The sequence below is a fragment of the Bison bison genome, unplaced genomic scaffold (assembly GCF_000754665.1).
Source record: "Bison bison bison isolate TAMUID 2011002044 unplaced genomic scaffold, Bison_UMD1.0 scf7180017864091, whole genome shotgun sequence".
Taxonomy (NCBI): domain Eukaryota; kingdom Metazoa; phylum Chordata; class Mammalia; order Artiodactyla; family Bovidae; genus Bison; species Bison bison.
In genome coordinates this window covers 223,708-240,165 of record NW_011494663.1, presented here as the reverse complement: position 1 = coordinate 240,165, position 16,458 = coordinate 223,708, and the positions used below count along the sequence as shown (strand labels likewise).

The 16,458-nt window shown below is 41.3% G+C and overlaps 1 protein-coding gene across 1 annotated transcript in view; it reads left to right on the top strand.

Moving 5' to 3' along the window:
- Positions 1–16,458, top strand: part of ARHGEF4 (Rho guanine nucleotide exchange factor (GEF) 4) — a 190,211-nt gene that overhangs the window by 75,098 nt on the left and 98,655 nt on the right. Inside the window, exon 6 of the mRNA XM_010838116.1 lies at positions 263–299. Within this exon, the coding sequence (XP_010836418.1) occupies positions 263–299 (37 nt within the window). The remainder of the gene's footprint in view (positions 1–262; positions 300–16,458) is intronic.

The window sequence follows — 16,458 nt, the reverse complement described above, 5'->3', positions numbered from 1 at the left end:
TTATGTTCCCCTCGTCAGTCCGTCTAGAGCGCCTTCTGTCCATCCCCCTCGAGATGATGTCTCCGCCCGCCCTTTCCTCCTGCACTTTTTCTGTTGCTCGTTTCCATCTTCCTCTTCCTTGGTTCCTATTGCTTCGCTCTTCCGAATCTTTGTTTTATCGGGTTTTCTTCTGATTTACCACCACCACCGCCCACCACCCTCGTCCCTTCTTTTAACCACTTCTGTTACAGCTGAGCCTAGTCGGCCCTCTTCCCCTTCTTAGCCAGTCGCGTCCTCAACTCGGAAATTGAGTGTTTACGGTGAGAATAGAATGTGATCCCTTGATGGGCTATTTCCCTTCTCTAAACGTTCTTGACCGATGGCACAGGTCTGGCTTTCCGAACTGCAGCTCCTGGGTTCTGTAAAATAGGAGAGAGAAGAAGGCTCTCTGGCTAAGGATGGACTGGATTCAGTGTGTGTGGTCCTGGCTCCAGGACTGAGTCACTCTGCCAGAGGAAGGGCTCTCCTCCTGGACCCGCTGCAACTGCGTTTGCCGGAGATGGGATTGCTGTGGTGTCCCCTGGGACTAGTGGGCTCCTCTTAGGTCTCCCTTTCATATCCTAGGGACCGAGTTCTGGGTGCAAATTGATAGGAAGACATTGACCCTAAATATTAATTAAGCAAGGAAACCCAGAGTGGTGACCCTTGATTACCTGTTAAACTATAATCTTTATATTTTACTTCTTAGAAACATTCAAGTTAGTTTTGAGCCCTTGCAGTGAGAGCTATAAAGGAAGACAGGTGCTGCCGGGGAAACAGAGGTAGTGCACCCATTATGCTTCTGGACGGGGGTTGGGGTGCAGCCTGTGAAAGCTGCAGGGCTCCAGATACACAGGGTTGTCTTGTGGCATCCCCTCCCCCTTCGTTGTGCCGTTCGTGTCCCCACCATTCCTGGATGGAGCACAGGCCAGGTTGAGGAGGAGTTCAGGTTGGCTTGAGTGTAAGACGACCGAGAATGGCAGATAAAGGGTTTGAACTCAGTAGACTTGAAGAAGGATGCCCATTCACCTGCACTGAGCACTCCATGACTCTAATCTGTCTTGTCTCAGAACAAACAGGGGAAACTCAGAAAAGTTAAATGACTCAGCTGTTGGTGTACCCTCCAATTTCAGAATTCTGCAGCTCCTCCCTCCCATCCCAGTTCCCTTGAAACTTTCCTTTCCCTCCTCTCCGGAGTGCTTAAATAGCCCTCAGTTTAAGAAAACCAAACTAGATAAATACCAAAGGGGAACTTTAAGCAAATTGGCAAATGAACCCTTTCTTCTCTTTGCCCAGATAACTTTCCTTCCACTCCTACAGTCAAGTGAATTACTGCTCCTCCTCAGCAATGGCAGACCGGCACAAAGAACCCCTGGGGAGGGGGGAGGTTTGTGTGGAGTGTAGCCCTGGTAGCCCCCAGGGCAGGCAGAAGGCAGATGAATATGGCAGAAGCCTAGGTTTATTGGACACTCCTGAGATCCATGGACTGTCTGGACTAGGCTGGGAGAACTGAGGCAGCATAGATGAGTTGAGAGATAACAGCTGTATGTGCATGAAGATGTAGGGGGGTGGATGTTGGAGAAAGGTGGGGTGAAGGGAGACAAGGTAAAAGCTAAGGCCCAGAAAGCTTCTCAAGGGGCTCAGAGTTGCCCCTGCAGTGGCAGGGGAGGGTTTAAAGCAACATGATACTGGAAGAGTTGACATGAGAGTTGACATACTTCTAGTACATGTTCTGTACTGGAAGTATGAAAGGGTACATGAACCCCGTATAGCTGTGGGAGTCCGTGGAACCATCTTTTAACTGAATTCCTAAAGAAAATTAAGTCCTGATGTCCAGAGGCACCGATTGTATGCAATGAATGAATTATATTCTTTTGAAATGGATATAACATCCTTGGTAGCATTCAAATAATTTTGGGGGTGTCTGTAGTTCAGTTGAGGAAATCTCATTGGAAAGGCTGCCATAGAGAACTTGATGGAAAAAAGAAAGGGAAGGTACATTTCTTGAGTAACTTCTACATATGCCAGGCATAAGGCTCCATGTTATTTCATTAACCACATAAAAATCCATTGCTATCCTACAATCCAGATACAAAAATAGGGTCAGAGAGATGCAATAACATACTCAAAGTTTCCCAGCTAGGTCATGTTTGACTAGAATAGCTCAGTTGGTAAAGAATCCACCTGCAATGCAGGAGACCCTGGTTCAGTTCCTGGGTCAGGAAGATCCCCTGTTGAAGGAAAAGGCTACCCACTCCAGTACTGTTGGGCTTCCCTTGTGGCTCAGCTGGTAAAGAATCCGCCTGCAATGCGGGAGACCTGGATTCAGTCCCTGGGTTGGGAAGATCCCCTGGAGAAGGGAAAGGCTACCCACTCCAGCATTCTGGCCTAGAGAATCTCACAGACTATCTAGTCTATGGGGTCGCAAAGAATTGGACATAACTGAGCGACTTTCACTTTCAGGCCTGGATTAGTGTGTCTTATCAGGGGACTCTGCTAGGTTTGGAGTGAAGCCTATGCCAGCCCCATCAGAGAAAAGCAGAATCCTGGGGCAGTTCACATATTGGAATAATGTCTTGGCTACTTGCCTGGTCACTGTTGTCTTTATTCAACAGCCAGGGCTATTTTTCTGGGTCCCAGGTACTCCCATTTTCAAAATGAGGAGATGGGAATCTAAGGTCTGACCTTTTTTCTAATCAACTCCATGACTCTAGTCAGAGATGTTGATTTAAGGTGGGTTCCTGCTAGTGGCTTCTCTTGTGGCTCAGCTGGTAAAGAATCCGCCTGCAATACAGGAGACTTGGGTTCCATCCCTGGGTTGGGAAGATCCCCTGGAGAAGGGAAAGGCTACCCACTCCAGTCTTCTGGCCTGGAGAATTCCATGGACTATATAGTCCACGGGGTCACAAAGAGTCAGACACAACTGAGCGACTTTCACTTTCCTGCTAGTGAGTTTGCATTTATCGCATATTGTATTTCTTTTTGAATGGTGACTCTAAGACAAAGTACAGGTGTGTTGAATTGAGCTGTGTTTATTGCTTAAGGTTAAGAATTACCAGTAAAAGAGCCTTAGCAAAACCTAAGTATTGGTGTTGTGATTTTTGTGATAGAAAATATTGCTAAACATTTTAAAAGCTGTCGGCAAGAGCCAGAAAGGCTAATACTTGAGACTGGAATTGCAGCTAACCTGCAGGGCAGAACATTAGCAGGGAATCCAGCAGAGAACGTATAGACGTTCCTTGTTTCCAAAGACTTCTTGAATTTTAAATATCCAATCTTGACATTTTCCACTGTAATGTTACTTATCCTAATTTGGAGAAAGCAAATTCTGAAAATAAAACGTAGTTAACAGAGTAAAATTTCCATGGCTCTTCTTTCTGCTCCCTGTTCTCATCTCCCCTTAAGTGACAATAGCCTCTGTAGCCCTCTGCTATGCTATCACACTGCTGTTACTTGGCTGAGGTTTTTAAAATTCCTATTCTGGATGTCTTGTCTCACAGGCTTAATTCTTAATTCAGGCTTCTGGGGTTGACAGTTCTTACTACCTGTCCTTATGCATGATTTCTTGGGAGAGAACCCATGCTACATCTGCATTCCTCTTCAAGCCCTGGAGGTGGTTTCCTGGCTCAGGAGGGAATCAGACTCATGAAGAGACTGTGCTTCTCTTGCAATCAGACATTTATTTAACACATCATTTTCTGGGCACAGCACTAGGCACCAGAGATGGCAGACAAATCATCCAAGGTCATTGCCCTTGAAGGAATCACAGCACAGAGAGAGACAGGCAGTGTCAGCTCATTATGATAAGTGCTCTGATTGAAGTCAACACAATAGTTTGATGTGCCAGAACCACTCTTAGTAGATAATTCTCTAAAAGTGGTCATACTCATAGTTCCAATATCTTACAGTGAGAGGATTCAAATTAAAACCTAGGCAAAAGGTACATAGGACAGAGTTCAGGAGAAATCAGGCACAGGCTTCCAAATATGCCCTTTTGTAGAATCCCATGGACAGTGCTCCATTCTCCTAGCAACATGGTGACAACATGTAGGAAGTATTGATGACCAGGGAAGTTCACCCAAGCCTTGAAGTCTAGGGTTTTCATTCGCAGTCAGTTACTTAGGCATGCAGCATACAAAAGACCAACCTTACTTATTTAATCTTCAGTCTGTCCAGAGGCCACTAATACAGTGTAGCTCAAGGGCCCTAGCACAAATCATATAATTAGTATAAACTATCTGGCATGTTCCAAGGTCCCAGGTATGAAAGACTGTTAGTGGACAGGAATATTTTAAGGACTTAAGAGTCAGTCTTCCAGGAGCCAACTGAAAAATCAGTCCTTTTGTCAGAATATGCAAGGCTTGAACATCTTTGTCTTTACAGATAAGGAAGCGCAGAAGCAGTGTGTCAGACCCAACTTATTATGGGGGGCAGAGACAAGGAGGAAATGGTTTAGAGAGACATGTCAGGAGGAGGTATTGCCTGAGACTTACTGCCTGCAAGTTAAGTGTGGTGAGGAGTAGAAAGAGCTTTGAGGGGAAAGGGCTAACATAAACAAATGCAGAACGATGTATGAAGGAATGGAACCTATGCTAACTGAGCACCTGTGCTAGGTACTGTGCCTCAATATGCAGGAACTGCAAATGGTATTGAATGAGGAGCATAGCAAGAGATGAGGCTGGAGACAAGAAGACCAAACTGTGGCTGTGTGCTAGAAAATGTGGACTGACAGTTGGAGCCATGGAAAGGTTTCAGGCAGAAGGTTGATGTGACCAAGTTGCTTGCATACTTTTTTCCATCTTTCTGTATTTTTCTTAAAGTTGTACACAGTAAAAGTTACTCTCTTTGGTGTATAATGCTGTGAGTTTTGATACATTTAAGCACCTGTATAACCACCACCATAATCAAAATATAGAACTTTCATCTCTCTAAAAAACTAAAGCTGCCTCTTTGCAGTCAACCCCTTCACCCACCTCCAGTTGCTGGCTAGGCTACTCTCTATACAGATGGCTTTGCCTATTCCAGAATGTCATATAAATGGAGTTATATCATATTTTCTTTTTAGTTTGGCTATTCTCCCTGACATAATGCATATGTTTTTGCCTGCATCAATAATTGATTTTCTCCTTTTAATTGCCAAATAATATTCCACTGAAAGGATGTACCACAATTTGCTTATTAGTTCACTAATTGATTGACATTTGGGTTATTTCCAGTTTTTGTCTATAACAAATAAAACTTCTGTGAACATTAGTGTATGAGTCTCTCTGTGGATGTAAGTTATGTTTCTCTTGGGTACATACATTTGAGTGAATTGTTAGATCATTTGGTAAATGAATATTTAACTTTATAAGAAACTCAGTTCAGTTCAGTTGCTCAGTTGTGTCCGACTGTTTGCAACTGCATGGACTGCAGCATGCCAGGCTTCCCTGTCCATCACCAACTCCCAGAGGTTGCTCAACTCGTGTCCATTGAGTCAGTGATGCCATTCAACCATCTCATCCTCTGTCATCCCCTTCTCCCCCGCCTTCAGTCTTTCTGAGAATCAGGGTCTTTTCTAAGGAGTTAGTTCTTTGCATCAGGTGGCTAAAGTATTGGAGCTTCAGCTTTAGCATCAGTCCTCCCGAAGAAATCCCAGGGCTGATCTCCTTCAGAATGGACTGGTTGGATCTCCTTGCAGTCCAAGGGACTCTCAAGAGTCTTCTCCAACACCACAGTTCAAAAGCATCAATTCTTCAGCACTCAGCTTTCTTTACAGTCCAACTCTCACATCCATACATAACTACTGGAAAAACCATAGCTTTGACTAGACAGACTTTTGTCAGCCAGGTAATGTCTCTGCTTTTTAATATGCTGTCTAGATTGGTCAGAGCTTTTCTTCCAAGAAGCGGGCATATTTTAATTTCATGGCTGCAGTCACCATCCACAGTGATTTTGGAGCCCCCCAAAATAAAGTCTGTCACTGTTTCCATTGTTTGCCATGAAGTGATGGGACTGGATGCCATGATCTTAGTTTTTGAATGTCGAGTTTTAACCCAACATTTTTACTCTCCTCTTTCACTGTCATCAAGAGACTCTTTAGTTCTTCTTCACTTTCTGCCATAACGGTGGTGTCATCTGCATATCTGAGGCTGCATATCCCAGCAATCTTGATTCCAGCTTGTGCTTCATCCAGCCCAGCATTTCACATGATGAACTCTGCATATAAGATAAATAAGCAGGATGACAATATAAAGCCTTGATGTACTCCTTTCCTGATTTGGAACCAGTCTGTTGTTCCATGTCCAGTTCTAACTGTTGCTTCTTGACCTGCATACAGGTTTCACAGGAGGCAGTTAAGGTGGTCTGATATTCCCATGTCTTTAAGAATTTTCCAGCTCGTGATCCACAGAGTCAAAGGCTTTGGCATGGTCAATAAAGAAGAAGTAGATGCTTTTCTGAAACTCTCTTGCTTTTTCTATGATCCAACAATTTGATGATGATGATGGCAATTTGGTCTCTGATTCCTCTGCCTTTTCTGAATCCAGCTTGAACATCTGGAAGTTCTCAGTTCATGTACTGTTGAAGTCTCTTGGAGAATTTTGAGCATTACTTTGCTAGCGTGTGAGATGAGTGCAATTGTGCGGTAGTTTGAACATTTTTGGACATTGCCTTTCTTTGGGATTGGAATGAAAACTGACCTATTCCAGTCCTGTGGCCACTGCTGAGTTTTCCAAATTTGCGGGCATACTGAGTGCAGCACTTTCACAGAATCATCTTCCAGAATTTGAAATAGCTCAGCTGAAATTCCATTACCTCTACTAGCTTTGTTCATAGTGATGCTTCCTAAGGCCCACTTGACTTCAAATTCCAGGATGTCTGGCTCTAGGTGAGTCATCACACCATTGTGGTTATCTGAGTCATTAAGATCTTTTTTGTATAGTTCTTCTGTGTATTCTTGCCATCACTTCTAAATATCTCCATTTCTATTAGGTCCATATCATTTCTGTTCTTTATCGTGCCCATCTTTGCATGAAATGTTCCTTTGCTATCTCTATTTTTCTTGAAGAATCTCTAGTCTTTCCCATTCTATTGTTTTCCTCTGTGTTTGCATTGTTCACTTAAGAAGGCTTTCTTATCTCTCCTTGCATTCAGATGGATATATCTTTCTTTTTCTCTTTTGCCATTGGCTTCTCTTTTTTTCTCAGCTGTTTGTAAGGTCTCCTCAGACAGCCATTTTGCCTTTTTGCATTTCTTTTCTTGGGGATGGTTTTCATCACTACCTCCTGTACAATGTCATGAACCTCCGTCCATAGTTCTTCAGGCACTCTGTCAGGTCTAATCCCTAGAATCTGTTTGTCACTTCCACTGTATAATCGTAAGGGATTTGATTTAGGTCATACCTGAATGGTCTAGTGTTTTTCCCTACTTTCTTCAATTTAAGTCTGGATTTTGCAATAAGGAGTTGATGATCTGAGCCACAGTCAGCTCCCGGTCTTGTTTTGGCTAACTATGTAGAGCTTCTCCATCTTCGGCTGCAAAGAATATAGTCAGTTTGATTTTGATATTGACCATCTGGTGATGTCCATGTGTAGAGTCATCTCTTGTGTTGTTGGAAGAGGGTGTTTGTTATGATTAGTGTGTTCTCTTGGCAAAACTCTTGTTAGCTTTTGCCCTGCTTCATTTTGTACTACAAGGTCAAACTTGCCTGTTACTCCAGGTATCCCTTGACTTCCTACTTTTGCATTCCAGTCCCCTATTATGAAAAGGACATCTTTTTTTTGGTGTTAGTTCTAGAAGATCTTGTAGGTCATCATAGAATCATTCAGCTTCTTCAGCATTACTGGTCAGGGCATAGACTTGGATTACTGTGATATTAAATGGAAACAAACAGAGATCATTTTTCATTTTTGAACGGAGATCATTTTGTCATTTATAAGAAACCCCAAACTTCTTTTCAAAGTAGCTACCATTGAAGTATGACAGTTACCATTGCTCAGAATCTTGACCATGCTTAGTATTGCGTTTTTTAACTCATTCTGTTAGGTATGTAATGTTTCATTTGGTTTTAATTTGTCATTTCCTAAAGACTATTGATGTTGAACATTTTTCATATGCTTATTTTCTATATTTATATCTTCTTTGGTGAAAGGACCTGAATCTTTTGCCAGTTTTTCTTATTATTGGGTTTTGAGAGTTCTGTATACTATGTCCTGAGTACAAGTACTTTGTCAGATATTAGATTTGCAAATATTGTTTCCAGTTGTGGCTTGTATTTTAATTCTCTGATAGTTTCTTTTGCAAAGAAAAAATTTGTAATTTTAATTGCATTTAATTTATAGTTTTTCTTTTATGTATCATACATTTAGTGTTATAGTCAAGAAATCTTGACTGAACCTGAGGACACAAAGAGTTTTTCCTGTGTTTTCTTCAGGAACGTTTTATAGTCTTATATTTTATACTTAGATCTTTGATCCATTTTGAGTTAACTTTTTAAGGTTTGAGATGAAGGTGAAAGTTCTTTTTTTTGCATGTGCATGTGCAAATGTTGTAGCACCATTTAATTCAAAAACTTCTTTCTCCACTGAATTGCCTTTGTACCTTTGCTGAAAACCTGTGTTTTCAGCAAAATCTGTTTGTGTCTGAACTCCCTGTTCTTTTCCACTGAACTAAGGGTTTGTTCTTTTGCCCATACCACGTGAGTCTTGATTGTTGTAGCTTTCTAGTAACTGTTAAAATCAGGTATGTAAATCACCTAATTCTGTTCTTGGAACCCTATTAACCTGACATCAGGCCACTTTTCCAAGAGAGCTTTGTAAACATTGACTCCATGAAGTCAGCCTTAACTACTCACAGTGACTGGTTACATTTGACTAGATCAAATCATTCCCAAATATGTCATTCTAGGCAAGGGTTTGATTGCATAGCCAGTGTTCCAGGTACTCCTTCCATTGACAAGGAGGATAGATTCTTATTGAACCTACACAAATAATTACATTGCTTTGAAAATAAGAATACTCAGTAAGAATTTTTAAATTCTGGAGGGGCCAGACAGGGAGAAAAAGATATCATTTACAAGTGTTTCACTTAACTTTACAAAGTATAGTCTATGCTATGCTATGCTAAATCACTTCAGTCGTGTCTGACTCTGTGTGACCCCATAGACGGCAGCCCACCAGACTCCCCCGTCCCTGGGATTCTCCAGGCAAGAACACTGGAGTGGGTTGCCATTTCCTTCTCCAATGCATGAAAGTGAAAAGAGAAAGTGAAGTCGCTCAGTTGTGTCCGACTCTTAGCGACCCCATGGACTGCAGCCTACCAGGCTCCTCCATCCATGGGATTTTCCAGGCAAGGGTACTGGAGTGGGGTGCCATTGCCTTCTCCTAAAGTATAGTCTACTAAGTGGCAATTTATGAGTTAAAGATAATGTGAGAAAAACAAAAGAGGGTTCTTGTACATCTAGGAGATAGAACATTAAAATGAAAGATCTGTTGAGAATTCATAATAATAATGTAATGGACAAGGAAATTTAGTTGTTTCTGCAGTGTACAAAGCAAGATAATGAATTCAGTTAAAAAAACCTGAGACATCATAACTATAAACATAATGACTAACTCTATTCTTAAAGAAGGCCATTAACATCACATCTAGTTTATTTGGATGAACATTTGCAGGGAATCTGTACAGAGGATGATCTTTGCAGAGGACAAATCTTCAGGATGTAAAAATCCTAACCAAATTATGTTATGAATATGGCAAGTATACAGTTAGAATATGACAAAAATATCTACATATAGATTCAATAAGTCTGAATCAGCTCTGTATATTAGCATCTGTATATTAATAAACATCAATAAAGCAAAGAACTAAAGAGCCTCTTGATGAGGGTGAAAGAGGAAAGTGAAAAAAACTGGCTTAAAACTCAACATTCAAAAACTGAGATCACGGCATCTGGTCTCATCACTTCATGGCAAACAGAAGGAGAAAAAGTGAAAGCAGTGACAGACTATTTTCTCGTGCTCCCAAATCACTGTGGACAGTGACTGAAGCCACAACTTAAGACACTTGCTCCTTGAAAGGAAATGGATGACAAATCTGGATAGCATATTAAAAAGCACAGACATCACTTTACCGACAAAAGTCCATATAGGCAAAGCTATGGTTTTTCCAGTAGTTATGTGTGGATGTGAGAATTACCATAAAGAAGACTGAACACTGAAGAATTGATGCTTTTGAATTGTGATGCTGGAGAAGACTCTTGAGAGTCCCTTGGACATCAAGGAAATCAAATCAGTCAGTCCTAAAGGAAAACAACCTGAATAGTCGTTGGAAGGACTGATGCTGAAGCTTCAATGATTGGAAAAGATCCTGATGCTGGGAAGGATTGAAAGCAAAATGAGAAGGGATCGGCATAGAATGAGATGGTTAGATAGCATCACTGACTCAATGGACATGAATCTGAGCAAACTCCAGGAGATAGTGAAGGACAGGGAAGCCTGGTGTGCTGCAATCCATGGAGTTGCTAAGAGTTGGATATGACTTAGCGACTGAACAACAACAAAGGGAAAGCCATGCAACTCTTCTGGCTTGACAGCTCTTCCCATTTGACTCATCAGTATCAAATATGCCTAAATATATCTAGCACTTGACTTTTTTATAAGGTGAGAGAACAAATGCATTATGATTTTCCAGGAGCCCTCTGGGAAATCACAAAGACAGTTTTAGGTGGAAAAGTCATCATTTAGAATTTAATTTTGGAAACGTAAAATATCAAAAATTGTCACAAGATTTGAACACTGATTAAGTTGGATCTGGGTTACTGAGAACAGTACTTGGCTAACTTATAAAATATTTCTAAAATAAACATTATTGTAAAGAGCCTTATCTATTTCCTAACTAAGAAACTTTTGTTTTCTTAAATAATCAAAGTCATAACAAAGTCAGCATCAAGCACAAAGGAATGATTTTGATAATACATAGAATCTCTACTATGTAGGCAGATTACAAAGAAAGCAATTAATAACCTTCCACAACCTCTTACTAAGAGCAGACCAGTAGGGAATTCCCTGGTAGTCCAATGGTTAGGACTCCATGCTTCCATTGCTAGGGACCTGGGTTAGATCTCTGATCAGAGAACCAAGATTCTGCAGGCCATGTGGTGTGGCCCGAAAAAAAATAGCTGACCAATAATCTAAGAAAATGTTTTCCTTTTAATAGAACATCAAAATCTTTTTTTATCAGTATAATATTATATACTAAAGTTCCTTTTGAAAATCTTACTTAAAAACCCATCAACTCCTAGTCAGCTTTGACCATGACATAGACTTTGTGTATCTACAGATACAGATGTAGCTCTACTATATTTCTTACAGCTGCTGCTGCTGCTGCTAAGTCGCTTCAGTCGTGTCCGACTCTGTGCGACCCCAGAGACAGCAGCCCACCAGGCTCCCCGTCCCTGGGATTCTACAGGCAAGAGTACTGGAGTAGGTTGCCATTTCCTTCTCCAATGCATGAAAGTGAAAAGTGAAAGTGAAGTCGCTCAGTCGTGTCTGACTCTTCGCGACCCCATGGACTGCAGCCCACCAGGCTCCTCTGTCCATGGGATTTTCCAGGCAAGAGTACTGGAGTGGGTCACCAGTGCCTTCTCCATCTCTTATAGCAGAGCTTCTCAAAGTGGAAAAAGCGAGCACGTTGATTAACAGACCTAAATATATGCAGTCTCTCTGTAGCATATAAAAATAAAAAGCAAGAATACATAAACTTAACTTCTATTTAGTATCAATGATGCAGTATTCTATTTTACTGAAATTATCTAGATACCTTTGCCATTCAACAGTTAACTCCAAGGTTGAGTTACTTAAAGCTCTTAGAAATTATCTTCAAGCTGACATACTTCCTGTTGAAAGTTTGTCAGAATAATGACTCAATTTGGTTAGGTACAAATGTACATTTTTTATAATCTTAAACATTTAGTATATATGATGCTAGCTTATACAATCAGTAAGCTCATATACGTTTAGGAAGAACATACCCAAGCAAAATTAAAATTTACAAATACATTATTTAACATGGATAGTTATTTAACACAAAGAAGACATAGCTCTGTTTCTTAAACCAAATATTAAGCTAGTCTTATTTGTCAAAAGATTTACCTAAATTTACTTGAAGTGTTTCTTAGTTTCTATGAGAATACCTCTGTTTTTCACATTGAAAATATTTGAGATTCAATTTCCTTAACTTCTGGTAATATTTGGAATATTCAACTTATATAAATATTTATTTCTAGGCCAATCAGAATAAAGCTTCTTTAAGAGATCTTATAATCTCAATTTCCCTGGTGGTCCAGTAGGCTGCAGTCCATGGGGTTGCAAAGAGTCAGACACGATTGAGCGACTTCACTTTGACTTTTCACTTTTGTATATTGGAGAAGGAAATGGCAACCCACTCCAGTATTCTTGCCTAGAGAATCCCGGGGATGGGAGAGCCTGGTGGGCTGCTGTCTCTGGGGTCACATAGAGTCGGACATGACTGAAGGAACTTAGCAGCAGCCAGTGGTTAAAAATCCATCTGCCAATGCAGGGAACATGAACTCAGTCCCTGGTCCAGGAAGATTCCACATGCCATGGGGCAACTAAGCCCACTGCAGCTACTGAGCCTACACACACACAGCCTGTATTCCACAACGAGAGAAGTCACCTTAATGAGCAGCCCGGGCACCGCAACTAGAGAGTAGTCCCTACGCCCTGCAACTAGAGTAAGCTTGCAAGCAGCGACAAAGACAGCACAGCCAAAAATAAAACAATTTTTAAGAGATCTTATCATCTAATTTGGTTATACTATCTGGAGTTAGGAAAATATTCACGCAGTGAGAGGGAAAGGCTTTTCTGAATTATAAACATGTAAATACATAGATATACAGAGACAAAAACTTCAATTATACAATGTCAACTATGAGTCACTCGTGATCCAGAAACATAAAACTCACCTGTCCAGATACCCACTTCTGGCTGGGCATGGAATTCTTGATTTGAACTTAAGGTGGAAAACTAACCAGATTGCCTGCTATCTTCCACTCAACAGAAACAGATTCTCTATAAAACAATAGAGAACTTCATCTTCATCTATTGACAGAGATCACCAAATGGTCAGACTATGAAACCCAAAGAGTTCAGCACCAGAAATCAAGTGATTACTGAAAAAGTATCAGAATCAAATCCTTATCATGCTACTGATGGACGCAAGTCTGGAGATCAGGTGTGAAACATACCATTTTCCCCCGTCACTGACCAGGAAGGAGAGGCTCATCACCTGTGTGGAGTAAGCAGGGATCAAGGCAAAGTCTGGCCCTATGCAAGTCACAGCCCCAAAAGCGCCAGCAACAGGATGCACGGGGCAACTGAGGAGGTGGTTTTACTCAATCTGTTGTAATAGGGATGATGCACTTTAGTGAGGAAAGTCTCAAAGAAAAAAGGAGAAAATTAGGGGTTTTATAGAACAAGGGAGTCACTAAAGAAGGGCATACGTGGTCTTATCTCAGGATGTGGGAGAGTAGAATGGTCCTTTGTGACTCGCCCTTTCAAAGAACATGGAAAGATCACCAAAGGAGGCAGTTTCTCTGTTTTCTGTGGGCAGAGGGATCAGCTTGAACATTGTCAGAACTGTTGCCTCCTTGTCTATTTTCAGAAAGAGATTGTGTAGACTTGGGATTATTTTTTGTTTTGTTAATGTTTGGTAGAATTCAAAGTGAGGCTATCTGAGCCTGGAGGACTTTGCTGTTGTTGTTAGAAGGTTTTTGTTTGTTTTGTTTGTTTTACTATGAACTCAGTTCTCTTCATAGATACAGGCTTATTCAGGGAATAAACCTTTGATGGTTTAAGATATTTCAAGGAATTGGTTCATTTTAACTAAGTTGTTGAATGTTGGGCATAGAGTATTCCTAATATTCCCTATTGTGTTTTTAATGCATTTACAGTCTGTTTTCTTTTATTTCTGTAATTGGTAATTTGTACTTTCTTTTATCTTTAAGTCAGTCTGACAAGAGGTTTATCAATTGTGTTGACTTTACAAGGAACCGATTTTGTTTCATTTATTTTTCTCTGTTGTTTTTCAGTTTTTTATTTCATTGACTTCCTCTTTTGTCTTTATTTCCTGTCTTTTCTTTCTTTGGGTTTATTCTGTTGTTCTCTTTCTAGTTTTCTAAGGTGTAAGACAGTTGATTCAAGACCTTTCTTCTTTTCTAATAGAATTATTTAAACCTATGCTACTGCTAAGTCACTTCAGTGTTGTCCAACTCTGTGCGACCCCATAGACGGCAGCCCATTTCCTTCTCCAATGCATGAAAGTGAAAAGTGAAAGTGAAGTCGCTCAGTCGTGTCCCACTCTTTGCAACCCCAAGGACTGCAGCCTACGAGGCTCCTCTGTCCATGGGATTTTCCAGGCAAGAGTACTGGGGTGGGTTGCCATTGCCTTCTCCTTTAAACCTATGAATCCTCCCCTAAGCACTGCTCTAGCTGTATCTCACAAATTTTGATGTCAGATTTTAATTTTTATTCAATTAAAAATATTTTCTAGATTCCCTTGTGAGTGCCTCTTTTATCTATAGGTTACTTAGAATGTGTTTTTAACTTCCAAACTTTGGATTTTCCCAAATATTTTTTATTGATTTCAAGTTTGATTTGGTTAGAAAACATATTTTGTTTGATTTAGTTTCTTTAAAAAATTTTAAGCTTTAGTTTATGGCTCAAAATATGGTCTATCTTGGTTAATGTTGGGTGCAAATTTCACTTTGAAAGGTCATTTTTGTACAGAAAACAAGTAGAGTCCATCAAAAATTGTACTGAGCTAGAGAGTGCTGGGTGGCCAGGCTTTGACAAAATTGATTGAGACACCAAAATGAGAGTAACAGTCTGGCCTTTAACCACTCACTACAATAGTGTAAGCAAGAGGAGAAAGCACTGGTTCCCATAATGTTCCCTTTTCCTGCATATCTGCACAGATGGAAAGAATGTCTCACTGAGGAGAGACCCCAGAACAGAGGACTCATTTTATAGACAGGGCACCAGGGATAGGCAGCAGGGAAAGGATAGGACTACTGGATGATACTGGAGAAAAGTGTCTTCAAGGTTTCCCCAAATCTGAATATAGAAGCACCCGGGCTAGGGATGCAGCTATGTGTGGAGCATGGCCAGCCAAGAGGCCTGAGTCCTGATTGTAACCCCCCTCAGAGACTGCTGTGCACCAATTCCGCTACGAATAGGGTACCTTTCCCAGGTAGAAGTCTGTGTAACTCCCTTTGGTCAGACCTGAAAGATCACTGTAGGTTTTTGACCAGGAGTTAGACCCCTTAAAGTCTTTTGTGGTTGTCAACATTGATGTTGCATGCGTGTTCAGTCATGTCCAACTCTTTGTGACCCCATGGACTGTAGCCCACCAGGCTCCTCTGTCCTGGGATTTCCAGGCAAGAATACTGGAGTTTCCTTCTCCTGACCCAGGGATAGAACCCACATCTTCTGTGTCTCCTTCACTGCAGGCAGTTCTTCACCCACTGAGCCACTGAAACTTCCTGTGGTTATCTAAGCAAGATGTAATGGTGGCCATGAACTGAAACACTAACAGTAGGGAAAGACTTGAAAGTAAACTTCAAAAGGTTTAGTAGGAGGTATTGCCCAGACTTGGTAGTAGATTGGTGTCATAGGTTGGATTTCCTGGGAAGCAACCTCAGACAGAATTTAGAACACAGGATGTTTATTGAGTGTCTTTGGGATCAACATGCATGAAAGGAGAGAAAAGAGGGGGTAGTTGGCAAAGGAAGGAATCAGCTATGATGCAGATCCATCAACTGCCATGGCCAACTTCCCAGTTACACAGGAGCTAGAATGGTCCTTCACAGTTGTCTTAGCTTGGGCTGAGATGGTGAGGACTTTATCCTTCCATATAAATTGATTGTGGACCACTCCAGGAAGGGGCAGAGCCTTGGCTATGATGGCTCTCTGAAGGTGCAGCAGTCTCTGAGGGCACTGTCACTGAAGGCTACTTGTCATCCATTTCCAGCACTGGGGCAACTGCCCACAGAGAGCAAGAGAGAGGCACCTGCACCTCCCATGCATTTGACTTGGGTGCCCAGAGGGGTGGAGATGCTCTCGCTGAGGTAAGTAGTCCAGGACCAATAGGTTGTAGGAAGACGCTGGGTTACGTTCTGGACATGTTGAAAACTTGGGAATCAATAAACAGGATCAGGTACCCTTTCCCCAAGTTGTACAAAGAATCAGTTAGGTTACCATGTTTTCACTTTATGTATTACCTAATGCTTTGATGAGAAACGCTGGGCTGGAAGAAGCACAAGCTGGAATCAAGATTGCTGGGAGAAATATCAATAACCTCAGCTATGCAGATGACACCACCCTTATGGTAGAAAGTGAAGAGGAACTAAAAAGCCTCTTGATGAAAGGGAAAGAGGAGAGT